This window comes from Nelumbo nucifera, chromosome 2 (genome assembly GCF_055504915.1).
Source record: "Nelumbo nucifera cultivar China Antique chromosome 2, China Antique-T2T, whole genome shotgun sequence".
In the NCBI taxonomy this organism is placed as follows: domain Eukaryota; kingdom Viridiplantae; phylum Streptophyta; class Magnoliopsida; order Proteales; family Nelumbonaceae; genus Nelumbo; species Nelumbo nucifera.
This window is the reverse complement of record NC_142650.1, coordinates 51828974-51843600: the sequence shown is the minus strand read 5'-3', so window position 1 is coordinate 51843600 and position 14627 is coordinate 51828974. Positions and strand designations below refer to the sequence as shown.

The following is a 14627-nucleotide window of genomic DNA, read 5'->3' as shown; positions in this document are numbered from 1 at the left end:
CACCAGGAACATGCATTGCATTTATGACACCAAAGTTTAAAGACTGCGAGAACCCACTTTTTCTTTTGTATAAAGACTGCAAACCCACTTGGAACGCCTGTAAAAAAATTAGCCTGGAACCGGTAGAAACTAGAAACAATAGATCCTACCTACTGTGATAGTTCACGCCGAGAATTAAACTAAAAGCTCAGAGAGAGAGAGAGAGAACGGCGATTGCAGAGCAAATGGAGATAAGAGTTGCAGATAGAGGGAACATTTCTTGTATATCATTATTAAATTTTCCGGCCACGGTAGAGTGGAGGGGAGGTGTGGGATGGGGCATCTTGTGACATCTACCAAAATATAAAAAAAAAAGGAAGATGCCCACCTTTGGTTCTATTTCTTCTCCTTCCCCCCACTCTGGTATTACATCAAAAAATATTTAACCTCAGAACAGAGGAAATTAAACCCACTTCCCACTTCACTGACTTATTTTCAAAGCTCAAAAAAGGAAAAAACAGGAGGAAAAAAAACGCCCTCGTCCTCCCCCTTCGTAGCCAAACAACAAAAAACTGTATACAGACTCGTATTTATTTGTTTCCCCTACTAGCTATAACAAAAAACCATTTCTTCTTCTTCAGTAATATCTTTTTTTCCCCAATCAAAAGTAAAATTTCACTATAATCAACTCCTAAACTTCCCTCTTTTCTTCTTTCTTCATTTTCTACATTATTCCTTTCATAATCTTTTCTTTTCTTTCCAGCATAACTGCAACATCAGTAGTGGATTAGTAAAACTGTTGTAATTGGACTCGTCAATACGTCCAATCTTGGGGGAGGCGTATCTCATGGTTAATAGATCCCTGAGGGCGGTAGCTCATCTTCTTTTGAGACAAGGAGGCATTACTCCGAGCAGTCACCGGATCTGCAATACCAACTGCCCACATAACAAACACTACGTTAGGTGTATGCGTCGCCAACTCGAAAAGGGAGTTGAGGAAACCCAATAGCTCTCCTACCATTTTCAGTTGCGGCAAAAACTCCATGGATGCGTGGACGAGCACCCAAATCGTCGAAGTTCAAATTCAAGGCCTGCACCACTCTTGCAGGAAGTAGAACTGTCGAACACGCTGATGTACAGAAAACACAAGTTAACCCCATGAAAACCCAGATGGCAAAACAAATACTACCACCTCCGGCCACCCAAAAACAACTCATCAAAACGAACCGAAATACAAACCCAGTATTTGTAACAGACACCCAGTTGAACGGAACAAAAAACCCTTATACAGGCCCCGAACAAAATAAAAAGAAATCGCTTGGGAAAAAAACGGATCACTAAAAACCAACTCCATCAAACAAACACACCATTGAGAACAACGACCCTGTGAAAGACATAGCTCATAGAAAGAGAAAAGGAACAGAGGCTTTAGAAAGGAACAAAAATTACCTGGTTTTTTCCGGGATTCAGCTGGGTTACCTATCCTTCGAGGCAAGAAGACACCGGTTCCACTACACTCCCTTCTTGTACCGGAGACTCCAAGGAAAACAGCTCTCATACCCGAACCAGCTTGAGGCTGCTGCTGCAGAGGCGGCCACGCAGATGAAGATAAGCCCAGAGGGCGACCACCGTATCTACCGTTACCAAATCCGGCAGCCCTAGATCTATTTTGCAGTTGTTGCTGCTGCGGTGCTTGCGGCTGATGAGTGGCCCCAGCTATCTTCCCTGGTCTTCCCCAAACGGCAGAGAACTGTTGCTTCATCAGTTGTTGCCGTTTCAGCTGTTGAAACTGTACTCATAAAGGAACAACAGAAACAGTTTCAGTAAAGCATGCAAGGGAACACCGTCACTCTCTATTTCTACTAAGCAAGACTTGGAAAGCTTACTTGATTAGACTGCATCTGCTGGTGAGTAAAAACTTGATTTGAGTAGAATCCGGCACTAACAGTAGGGGTCTTCACCGGAACAGGTACTGGAGAAGGCTTTCGAGGTGGACCCAGAACTCCTCGTCCTTGATGATGGTTATTGGGCACCTCATCATCGTTCATCTTCATCCTCACGACCTGCCCCGCCGCAGCGTTGAGCAGATCCCAGGCATCATCTTTCCCATTCAGCGGCGTCGATGGGGGTGAGGAAACCTGGGAAGGGCCGTTGGGGCTCCCACGGCTCGAGCCCCCACTGCGACCAGACCAGCTTCCGACTGTGCAGAGAGTCGATTGAGGTGAACCAGCCATAGCCCATGTCTTCAAAATCAAGTAATAGACCCAAAATCAGAATATTACAGTAAAAACCCAAACAAGGAAGGAAACATCGAGGGAAGGAGAAAAAAGGAGGTAAAAGAGGCTTCTCCGGGACAAGGGAATCAGCATAAGAATACCTTGTTGTTCTCAGAACCAAAGGCAGGAGCGACAGTTTTGTCATCGTCTTGGAGCGTGGAATGGGCCATCTGGCGGGTTAGGCCAGCCAAGTAGTCCTCCTCATCACTCTCGGTCTCGGTAGAACCAACGAGCGACTCAACAGGGGAGCTGAGAGCGGTGGGAGAACCATGGCGAGGAAAGGGATGAGGAGGGAAGTCACAAGGAAAGAAGGCCGCGGGTGCATCGACATCAGTAGCAAAACCCTTGTTGCTGCGGAAATTATTCAAGTCCATGAGTATGTCGTCGTCAGTGAGAAACTGAGAAGGAAGCCAAAACTCTCCGTCGTCCAAGTCCTCTGCCATATCTGAAGCCCTAAAATTAAAGACCGAAAATCACGAAAAAGTCGAGAAGGGTTTTGAAGGCGCGAGTGATAGCGGTTGCTGCGTCGCGAAGATATATAATAATAACCTAGTTGGGGTTTGCTGGATTTGCAGGCCCAGGGCCCCGCTTCTAAAACAAAAGAAAATTTAAAAGGAAAAGGCAAAATCACAGCACACAGCCACACAGGGGAGAGGGGACTATAAACTGTGTAGACTGACCATACAGAGAGAGAGAGAGAAGAAAGAGTGAAGAATGTAGAAGACCAAACAGCTTTATTTAAGGTTTCTAGGTTCCTTTTTAGTTTTAGGAGAGTCTGAAAGGTAAGGAATGATAGTGTGGGAGTGCAAGGGTTTCACTCTCTTATCAGCCTCACCACTCAGGTATGTGTGTGCTTTTCCTCTCTCTCTCTCTCTCTCTGTATATATACACATCAAATATACGCAGGATTTAAAATAAAAACGTATAAAAAATAAAAAAAGAAGATTTTTATTTGTTAAGTGAAAAAAGAAAGGAAACCCTTAGTGCTAGTAGTAATGTAATGTTATTATGTTAATTCATGGTAAATTGGTAATAGGAAATTTGTAATAAAAACAGCTGGAGCCCACAACACCTCTCCCTCTCTGTCTCTCGCCCCCGCTTCTGTTTTACATTTGTCCTTGTGTGCAATCTCACATGCCATTTGTAAGAAGTATGAATCACTTCCTCTAATACAGTAATACACTAATACCCAAAGTTTATTTATTTAATAGCACATATTCTTTATTCTTGCTCGTTTTTTATTAATTTTACCGCCTATGTAGGAAAGGGGGTGCTTATATATATAACCCCATCAGAGTAGTGAGGTTGGTATCTACGAATTGCGGGAAACAGTACGAGAATTGAATTTGAACCACCTGTTTTCTCATTTCTCTCCCCCTCCAACTCCAAATGGTGATTTGTAAGACAAGTGGATTCAAATTTTGGGTTCACACTATTGAGTATTGACCACATTGTTCATCAAATATAAAAGAAACAAATCAATTGAAAGTTTGATATAAACATGACAATGGATCACAAACCATTATAGGCGATGATTGTGGACTTGATCATCATCAGCCTTCTCCTATTTGGATTGTCTACGTTAGAGTTGAGGATTAAGTAGGGCAATTCTCCGGGAGTTGTTTGCTCCCTCCTATCAATTGCACTTTGGCTCCTTCCTTGGGCCTAATGAAGTCATTGTCTCCGCTATTGGAAAAGGGAAGGATGGGAACTAGGTTGTCTTGTTCCTATATATAAATTCTGGATTTCAGTTACTCTTTATGAATTTTTATGTTGGAGAACTTGGAAGATCTCTGTCATCATTCCCTCAGGAATTATGATTTCGACGTACCACCAATACCTCCGCACTATGGTTTCAATGTGAGATTGGCGTTTAAGGATGAATGGTCTAAAAAAACAATTAGGCAGCAGGTGTTCTAATTTGAAACGTTTGTGTCATGCTTTTACATTGGGTATGATGTGATGAGTGAATTTTCTACAATGGGTGGGTGGTGTTCCAGAAAGAGTTACAAATGGATCGGATTTAATCCATTTCCAATTCGAAACCTTTAAGGTGGATTCTAATGAAGGGTGATTTGGCCCGAACTCGTAGTCCGGGGACATGTGTGCGTGATCTGGCCCAATCAACAGTTCATCCTGACAGTACGACCGTGACTCGACGGAAGAGATGCGCCGAGTCCAACGCTAGCTACTCGGGGAGCTAAGCGACTCACCGAGGATTGAACCTGGCCAATTTTTTACACCCACCAAGTGTGGAAGGTCCGGAGCTGTCCCAAGGGCCCGAACTCCCCCAAAGGGGCCCGGAGCTCCTCCCTCCCGAGGAAGAAGCACCCCGGTTCTCGGCTAAGTACCGCGGGCACCTCGGGGCAGCCCCGCCCTCGGCACCTCGGCACCGGGACAAACCTGCCCCAAGCATTCCGTGGGGAGCCCTACCTGACATCCGTATCCGTCGGTCCAGGTGGTAGGGCTCTGATCCCTTGCCAAGCGGCGTTCTGTTTGCTGCCTCTGGGAAGCATGACACGTCTGTCAGGCCCGTACCTGGCAATGGCAATGTGTGGCGGCCACCTGCACCTGCCACGCCTGTCCTGGCAGTAACGGCTAGGGCGGTGGCGGTTATGCCAGGTATGACCGGGCTCCAGCATAAAAGAACTCCAACTCCCACAAGGAAAGGGTATTGAAGCTTAAGCACTTTCTGCACTCTTACTCTCTACTCTCTCTTTGAGATTTTCCCCAGTTCTAACTTAGTCGTCAGAGTGTTCCCACCAGGATATCTCCCCGGGAACCCTTCACTTTCTCCTTCCTCTCAGGTGTCATTCGTCCCAGCCGGGAGCTAGGTCACATCCAGCTAGGAGTGCCCAGATCGTGCAGCATCATTTGGCGTCGACTGTGGGAAACGCTTCAAAAAGCCTCCCTTTAATCTCTGTTAAACTTCCTTCTTTCACTCACCAGCACCACCGATACCCATGGCTTCTTCTAGCAACTCTGAACGCCATAACACCCCAGAGGAGCAAAGCCAGCCACCTACTGTTTGCATCAGGCAGTTCACCGTTCCCCTCTCAACGGACGGGGTCCCTAGCCTGAACGTGCCTGCAATGGTGGCACTCGTAACTGTCCCACTACCCCCAACGGTAGGGACGACCTCCGCCGAACCCACCATTCTCCCTCCAGTTGCCGGCCAAGGCCAACTTGAAGACTTGATGCAGTGCATGCGGGCCATGCAGGCCCAAATGCAGCAGTTTCAACAACTCCAGTTCCACTGGCAGCAAGTGTTGCACCAAGTATCCCAATACCAATACCAGCAATAGTTCCCTTCACTCCCCCCCCCGACATCGGGCGGCACAGCCAGCTAAGCCTCAGCGCCGCAGTGAACTCCCTTCCCGCCGGGGAGAGACTTCAACATCATCTCACAGAAGGAAGGGAAGACTCCCTACCCCCGCCATACTGCCCGCAGTCAGGTCGGGGGCTTCCCAGCCGGTTAGGCCGGCATCACCCCAACACTCGTAGTTCGAGTCTCTACTTGCGGAGAACAGGTTCGAGGCGCTAGCGGACGACCTGGAACAAGGCTCTTCTGTCCGTAGCTACCGGCAGCCATCCCTGCCTCCCCTTGGGCCCATCGAGCTCAGCAATACAGAAGCAAGCAGCACCAACGCCGAGCCGACCAAGAAGCAGCGAAGACGCCGCCAGACTCGCCGAACCGCCACCGCCCTCAATTTGCCCGAGCTCAAGGGCAAAATAGAAATAAGCTTGGGAGAGATAAGAGATGCACCACTCCTCTCGGGCCCCTCTCCTCTGTCCCTAGAGCTTCTCACGGTCCCCATGTCCAAGGACTTCAAACTCCCTCCGTTGGACAAATACGATGGGTCCTTCGACCCCAACACCACATCGACGCCTTCCAGTCCCAGATGCATCTGGCCAGGGCGAGTGAATCTTGCATGTACGTGGCCTTTTCTACTACGTTCAAAGGGGTGGCCCGTACTTGGTACTGAAACCTATCATCGGGCTCGATAAGGAGCTGGGCGTAGTTCGTGAAGGTCTTCACCTCCCACTTCGTCACTAGCAAGAGGTGTCCGAGGACCCAAGAAAACCTCCTCAGCATAGTCCAGAGAGATGGGGAGTCCATCCGGAACTATGTCAAGCGGTTTAATGACGCTTGCCTACAGATACCCGACCTAGACCCTGTAGTCCGGCTTACGGCGGCCAAACGTAGCATCACCCACAAAGAGTTCAGATGGCACGTGGTCGTCAACCATCCCAAAACCATGACCGAGTTCCTCGAGCTCGTCGATTGGTTCATAGGAACAGAGGAGGAGATCAACCAGAAGGGCGAGCACGCCCCTGAAAAAAGAAAAAGGGAACCGGAGCCCCCAGCTCCTAATGACTACAAGAAGAAGAAAGATCAAGCTCGGGGGGCAAATCCAGTTCAGCCTTTCCGAGCTCCAGCAGTAGAAAAGGTGTTTACACCCCTCAACACGAAGTGGGCCGAGATCCTCATGGCGATCAAGGACGCCCCGTATGTAAAGTGGCCATCTCGGCTCAAGGCTGACCCTAATGTTAGGAACAAGAACTTGTACTGTAGCTTTCATAAAGATCACGGTCATAGCACCGAAATGTGTAATAACCTTCGCGATGAGATAGAGGAGCTCATCCGTCGCGGGTATTTGAGAAATTTCGTACATCACGGCAATAATAATAATAATAAGGTAGGTCAGCATGAGGAACAAAATAAAGAAACCCTCGAGTCCAGCAGACAGGCGGAGCAACCGCAAAGACAGCCTCCAGACAAGAGACCAGTCCGAGGGACCATCCACGTAATCGTCAGAGGATCAATTGTCGCAAGTTACAGCTCGGTCATCAGCTCGCGAAACTGCCAGAGAAGAGCTAAACCCTCCGAAGCGGCCAAGGGTGGTGGAGCCGATCTTCTTCACTGAAGACGACGCGCGAGGAGTCCACTACCCCCACGACGACGCGCTCGTCATCAAAATCAAGATCAACGACTACGAAGTCAAATGTGTCCTGGTAGATTCGGGTAGTTCGGAAGACATCCTTTTCAAGGCAGCCTTCGATCTGCTTCAGATCCTAGAGGCCGACCTAAAGCCCGCAAGCACTCCACTAGTGGGGTTCAGCGGTGAGGAGGTCAGACCTCTAGGGAAGGTCACTTTGCCGGTGCAGGTCGGTACCTAGCCCAGTGTGGTGAGGCTCAGTCATGAGTTCTTGGTGGTCGCGACCCCCTCTCCATACAACGCGTTAGCAGGCTGGCCCATCGCCCACATCCTGCAAACGGTAGTCTCCACCTACCACCTAGTGATGAAGTTCCCAACAGACTTCGGAGTCGGGGTGGCGCGAGGCGATCAGCACGAGTCCCGCAAATGTTACGTAGCCGCCCTCAAAGGAAAGGCCAAGGCAGCCGATGGCCTCGAGCTGGGACGACCCGCAGAGCAGTTCGCAGAGCGGGCCACACCTACTGAGGAAACCATCCTCGTCCCGACCTCGGCGGATGATCCAACTCAAGTACTTCAGATCGGCGCTTCTATTAAGGAGCCCTTGCAGTCTCAATTGGTAAGCTTCTTACTTGAAAACCTAGATGTTTTTGCATGGTTGGCGGCAGAAATTCCCAGCATAGACCCCAACATTATTACTCACAGACTCAATACTAATCCTTCAGTTAGGCCCGTTAGACAAAAGAAGCGCAACCTAGCCCTGGAACGATGGAGGGCAGCCGACGAGGAGGTCGGGAAACTCCTTGCAGTCGATTTTATCAGGGAAGTCCATTACCCGAACTGGGTGGCCAACCCTGTTCTGATTAAAAAGGCAAACGGTAAGTGGTGCATGTGCGTCGACTATACTGACTTGAAATGGGTTTGCCCAAAGGACTGCTTCCCGCTTCCCATGATCGATCTCCTAGTGGACACGACCTCAGGGCATGAGTTGGTGAGCTTCTTGGACGCCTATTCGGGCTATAACCAAATAAAAATGGGCCCAACTGACGAGGAGAAGACCGCCTTCATAACCGAGTTCAACCTGTACTACTACAAGGTCATGCCCTTCGGGCTGAAGAACGCTGGGGCTACTTTTCAGAGACTTGTAAATAAGTTGTTTGAGCCACTTGTTGGCACAAAGGTAGAGTGTTATGTAGACAACATGGTTGTCAAAACCCAATTTTCAAATGAATTAATACGAGATTTACACTCAGTCTTTGAAATCTTACGTAGATTTAATATGAAGTTAAATCCGAATAAGTGTGCCTTCGGTGTCACCTCGGGTAAATTCCTAGGGTTCATCGTTAACCGGCAAGGCATTGAGGCCAATCCGGACAAAATCAAGGCCATCCTAGAAATGAGACCACCTCGAAAGTTAAAAGAGGTCCAGAAGCCGAATGGCCGGTTGGCCGCCCTAAGTCGCTTTTTATCCAAATCCATAGACCGCTGCTTGCCTTTCTTTAAAGCCATAAAGGGCAAAGGCTTTGAATGGACTAAAGAGTGCCAGCTCGCGTTCGACGATCTCAAAAGGCACCTCGCCAGCATCCCAGTCTTAACCCGACCCGAAGTAGGTGATGTTTTAGAGCTATACCTCTCGGCGAGTGACGAGGTGGTCAGCTCGGTACTAATAAGAGAAGTAGATCGGGTCCAACGGCCTGTCTATTATGTTAGCAAAGTGTTGCAGGGAGCAGAGACGAGGTACCCAAAGATAAGTTAGCCTATGCACTGGTTATAACAGCTTGAAAGCTTCGCCCGTACTTCCAATATCACACCATCGTCGTCCTTACCAATAAACCTCTGAGGCAAGTATTGCTTAGGCCCGAGGTCTCAGGAAGGTTGACAAAATGGGCCATTGAACTTAGCGAGTACGAGCTCCAGTACAAACTGTGAACCGCTATCAAGGCCCAAGCCTTGGCAGATTTCGTCGCAGAATGCACCTTTAGCTCCGAAGCTCCGAGGCCGGTAGAACACGAGGCCCCTAGTACGGGAGAGCTCGGAGTTCCTAGACCGGTTGAACTCGAGCACCGTGAAGCTGCACCCAGCGCGACATCTCTCTTAGTTAGGCCAAGCCCGAACTGGGATCATGAACCCTGGATCCTTCACGTAGATGGCTCGTCAAGTCGGCAGGGTAGCGGAGCCGGGATCGTTCTGTACGGACCAAGCGGTGTGAAATTGGAGTACGCGCTACGCTTTGAGTTCGCAGCATCCAACAACGAAGCAGAATATGAGGTACGGCTAGCCGGGCTGGACCTTACAAAGGAAGTGAAGGCCAAACACATTGTCATCTGCAGTGACTCCCAGCTCGTGGTAAATCAAGTCTTGAGTGAGTACGAAGCTCGCGAGCCAACTATGGTAGCATACTTAGCCGAAGTAAGAGAGACTCTGCTCAACTTCCGGTCACACTTCATCCAGCAAATCCCGAGATCAGAGAACGTTGAGGCCGACGCCCGGTCACGGTTAGCCAGCACGGGAGCCAACACCATGAAGACTGTGTACATAGAAAACTTACCTCGGCCTACCATTCTCAGGGGGGTAGAGGAGGTCGCTCCCGTCGTTCAAGCAGAGCCGAGCTAGATTGATCCACTCAGGAGCTTTCTGCTACACGGGGCCCTCCCCGTAGACCGTAAAGCCGCCAGGAGGGTAGAGCGCCAGGCAGCCAAATACGTCATGATAGACGGGCGGATGTACCAAAGGTCCTACACGCTCCCCTACCTACGCTGCCTGCGACCCTCGGAATCCGAGCTTGTCCTCCATGACACTCATGAAGGCCTATGCGGTGGGCATTTAGGGGGCAGGGCCCTCGCTCAGAAAGCACTACGACAGGGGTACTACTGGCCAACCATGAAAGCGGATGCGATCGAGTTTGTCAAAAAATGCGACAAGTGCCAAAAGCACGCTAACATCCACCACCGGCCTGTCGCCGACCTAAAATATCTCACTAGCCCATGGCCATTTGCAAAATGGGGAATTGACCTACTCGGGCCATTCCCGCCAGCAACAGGGCAAAGAAGGTTCCTTGTGGTGGCAGTGGACTATTTCACAAAATGGATCGAAGTCGAACCTCTCACGACAATCACAGCTCGGAACATCCAAAACTTCTTTTGGAAAAACATAGTGTGTCGTTTCGGATTACCTCGGGTACTAATCTCCGATAATGGTAAGCAGTTCGAAGACATCAAGTTCCAAAACTGGTGCCGAGACATGGGAATTCAGCAGAACTTCACCTCGGTGGCGCACCCTCAAGCGAACGGCCAAACGGAAGTTACGAACAGGGCTATCCTTCGAGGACTGAAAGCGCCTGGACCGAGCTAAGGGACTTTGGACGGACGAGCTGCCCAGTGTACTTTGGGCCTACCGCACCACGGAAAGGACTACCACGGGAGAAACTCCCTTTAACCTCACATACGGAACCAAAGCAGTCATCCCAGCTGATATTGAAGTCCCCTCGTTGAGACTAGAAGCATATGAAGACAGAGCAAACGAAGACGAGCTACGTACCAACCTCGACCTGCTAGACGAGGTGAGGAACCTCGCGTATATCAGGACCACGGCCTATCAACAAAGGATAGCTCGGTACTATAACGCCAAGGTCAAAAAGTGAACTCTCCGCATTGGCGACCTAGTTCTCCGCAAGGTTATGGTACCTGAACCCGGCGTTGGCAAGCTCGGTCCGAACTGGGAAGGACCCTACCGAGTAAAGCGATTACTCGGGGAAGGAACATACAAACTCGAAACCCTAGAAGGGAAACAAGTACCTCGGGCGTGGAATATCATCAACCTAAGACTATATTACCCGTGAACCACCGAACTGAGTGAACCACGAGCCACTCCCTCCTAGCCTTAGGGCCAATCCGCCGAATTAGCGACAACCTCGGCAACACGAGGTCTAGTCACCCCCGTAGTAGGGGCAGACTTCAAGAAAACAGTTTGGAGTGACCACGAGTCACTCCCTCCAGCCTAAGGGTCAACGTGCCAGGTTAACTGAAGACCTCGGCGCTATGCATGACTCTACTACCTCGCCAGTGTTGGCTTAACATAACAAAGACTGAAGGCACCCCGAGAACGGACTTTCCAACTCCTAGCCTACCTCGGTATACGCTACTAGAAGTAAGCGCCAACCTAAATAGCCAAGCTGGCAAGTCGGGCATGTGCCCTACTATGCCTACCTCGGCGTATATTGCTGAAATCTGATAATCAACCCTACTAAGTGCAGGAAGGCAGCTCGGGGTGACAGTAGTAAGGGGTCATTCACCTCAAGAAACTGAATTTACTAACCCAACAGTTCAGATAAGGCAAACACTCCAGCAGAAGTGGATCACAAAAATACTTAACAGAACATACACATATACTCTTGCCGCATAAATGCAATTTCATTACAAAGTCTCGAGTACAAAGAAACAAGAAAAAGAAAATACGAAGTGAAACACAACTATTTGGGATGCTTATTAGCCTTGCTCGGGGCCTCTTCACGGGGCATCCTCGGGGGTGTCAACCGGGTAGGTAGTATCGGCCTCCTCGTTGCCGCCCTCATCGTCAGTGTCCGGGTCATTCGCGGCCTGACGGGCCATGTCGTCTGTAATATTAAAGGTGGTGAAGGCACTTATGTCAAGGTTAGGGTATGTGCGCCTTATCCACCGCCTGTCGAGTTTGAATCCCCTACGTTAGGCCTGCGACATCACGTCGTCAAACCTAGACGACTTGACGTAGTCGATAACGGCTTAGGCCTTCGCCTCCCCGAGAGCTTCATCGAAGATCTCAGTCTTTTCCTCGATATTGGCTTTGAGGTACTCCACCTCGTGCTCCAAGGCCCCCTTGGCTTCCTTAAGTCCCTGCACCTCAAGCTGCGAAGCCCTCTGACACGCCTTGAGACTCTCCACCTCGAGCTTCAAGGCTTCCTGACCCGCTCTGAGCCCGTTTCCTTCGGCCTTTAGCCTATCCCTCTCGCGGGCCAGCTCCTCCTTCTCCAACAACCAGGCCTCGAGATGACTCTCCAGCTAGTAAATTTTGCCCTGTGCTGCTCTCAGCTCAGTGTGAGCTGCACGAGACGACTCCTCTATAGCCAGAGCACGCCTCAAGTGTTTGTCAGACTGGAAGGTCAGCGCGTGCACGACAGTGTTCACCTGGCAGGAGGGGGTCGGTTAGTACCGAAGAAAGAAAGAAGAAAGAAGGAAGAAGTGGCTCTTAGGGTGGGAACTCACCACCATGGCATGGGTTGCAGTGTGGGCACCAAGCTGACTGGGGGAGGGTTCGGCCCAATCTACGACCTCAGTCGTGATAACCACTCTCCTACTTCTGTCGAGGCCAACGTAGGGATTCATAATACTTTCTTCCTCCTCCTGAGTCCTCGAGCTGGATGTCGCCGCGTCTGCGACACGCTTAGCTGACCCCTCGGAAGCTTCGGTAGTAGCCCCGACAGAGTGAGGGACTTCAGCAGCAGCCCCAGCTGGCTCGGCGATCGACTCAGCCGCCGTTTCAGTCCCCCGAGGTGGTAAGTCCCTCTCCAAGTCTATCATTGGAGGGGCAGTGGAGAGCTCGGGCCTCGAAACAGAGGCCTGTGGGAGCTCGGGCCCCGAAGAAGGGGCTTGCGGAAGATCGGGATCAGGGGTAGGGGTCCCTGGAGATTCCATGCGCGCCTTCTTGGCAGCCCGCTTCTTCCTCTTCTTCATCTGACGGAGGAGCCTCGGACCAGTGATCCTCTCTTCCTCCATGGGACCTACAATAGAGCTTGGTGTCAGTAAGTTCAAAAAAACACTAAACTGATTAAGCAAAACGTTAAAGTGGAAATCGACCTACCCGGGCCCAAACCGGCCTGAACGAGCTTCCCTTCGGCAATGTAGTCCCTATGATCGAACCCGACCTGAGCCCATGAGTGAAAGGTCTCCCACGTCTTCCGGTTAAGAGCAACACTGTGAGCTTGAGTGGCCACCCTCCAGTCGATAAGGAATGGCCACCCCGTGCTGCTCCGGACTATAAAGTAGTCCCGCTTCCAGGCCGGGACCTTGCTTGGGAACTTCTGTAGCATCTTGAAACCCGGGCGAGGAGACAAGTAGTTGGTCTGCCCATGCCCAGGGGAGCGCCTGGGGCACTCTTTTTTATTAACAAGATGGAACAAAGGATGTCCGCATCTAAAGGGAAGTTTTGCTCGGAACAGAGGGAGATGGTCCCGACCAAGTTCCAAATAGAGTTGGTCCAACGTGATGCTGAAGCGCCTCAACACCTCGGGAATAAGGTGGTGGAGAGGAAGATGGAGCCCGCCAACGAGTTGTTCCCTGAAGATCACGACCTCATCTAGACCGTGCTCCCAAGGGAAGCTACTGGTGGGAAGACTGTACGGGTATTCTAGAGGCAGGTAGAATTGCTGGATGAGGTGTTGAAGCCTCTCCTGCGTCATAACGGATGGACCGAACTGGTCCGGTGCCCGACCTCGATGAGAGGTAAACGCCAGTTTGCACGAGGTCACCCGAGCCTTGTGCGGAGGACGGGAGATGGCAAGGTCACCTTGACCCGAGGTACCCGCCTCGGGTTCGTTTTAAAGACTATCCTCGCTAGACATTAAAGGGAATGAACTAAAAAAGGGAGAAAGGGGAGCTTGGGGACTCACTAGGAAAAAAGACACAACCAGACTAGAAGGCCAAGCTGAAGACTCCAAACGTGAGCTCACGGTAGACGAAAGGTACTTAATGGTGAAGGAAAATGGCCAGGGTCCCCCGTTATTTATAGCTGAGGGGCCCGGACGCCAACGACCAGGATCAAGGCGATCTAACGGTCCTCAAGAAAACCGGCGTAAGCTGTATGCAAAGTTCAGATCGCGTGACGTCCGCGCATAAGCTATACGCGACTTAGGTTTTCTCTCCGAACGAACCGAACGCCAGACCGGTTCGGCCAACAAGTTGCCCGATGGGGTGGCATAAGTACCGAGCCAAATCCACCCGGCGCGTCATGAACTCACCGTACTGGGTCACTACCCCCACCACGGGGAGTGGGGGGCAATTGATGAAGGGTGATTTGGCCCCATCTCGTAGTCCAGGGACACGTGTGCGTGACCTGGCCCAATGAACAGCTCAGCTTGACAGCACGACCACGACTCGACGGGGGAGACACACCGAGTCCAACGCTGGCTACTCGGGGAGCTAAGCGACTCGCTGGGGACTAAACCTGGCCAATTTTTTACTCCCACCAAGCGTGGAAGGTCCCGAGCTATCCCAAGGGCCCGAACTCCCCCTAAGGGGCCCGGAGCTCCTCCCTCCCGGGGAAGAAGCATCCCGGTTCTTAGCTAAGTACCGCGGGCACCTCGGGGCAGCCCCGCCCCCGGTCCCCACCCTCGACACCTCGGTACCGGGACAAAGCTGCCCCAAGCATTCCGGTGCTCGACAGCCCGGTAGGCCATGGGGAGTCC

The 14627-nt window shown here is 50.9% G+C and overlaps 1 protein-coding gene across 1 annotated transcript; it reads right to left on the bottom strand.

Moving 5' to 3' along the window:
* Positions 1-244: 244 nt before the first annotated feature.
* On the bottom strand, positions 245-3117 carry LOC104601148 (uncharacterized). Its single transcript, XM_010264380.3, has 5 exons — positions 2357-3117; positions 1866-2222; positions 1429-1768; positions 998-1108; positions 245-915 (listed from the first exon to the last, which is right to left on the bottom strand). The coding sequence occupies exons 1-5, from the start codon at positions 2696-2698 to the stop codon at positions 794-796; spliced, it is 1272 nt and encodes a 423-aa protein (XP_010262682.1). The 5' UTR covers positions 2699-3117; the 3' UTR covers positions 245-793.
* Between the last annotated feature and the right edge of the window lie 11510 nt (positions 3118-14627).

What these genes read in the sequence shown, in the direction of transcription:
- LOC104601148 (XM_010264380.3), bottom strand. Translation starts at nt 2,698, where the DNA reads ATGGCAGAGGACTTGGACGACGGAGAGTTTTGGCTTCCTTCTCAGTTT. An exon ending in AGCAGATGCAGTCTAATCAA is followed by an intron (nt 1,769 to 1,865) that starts GTAAGCTTTCCA and finishes TTATGAGTACAG; the next exon opens with TTTCAACAGCTGAAACGGCA. An exon ending in TTTTGCCGCAACTGAAAATG is followed by an intron (nt 916 to 997) that starts GTAGGAGAGCTA and finishes TTATGTGGGCAG; the next exon opens with TTGGTATTGCAGATCCGGTG.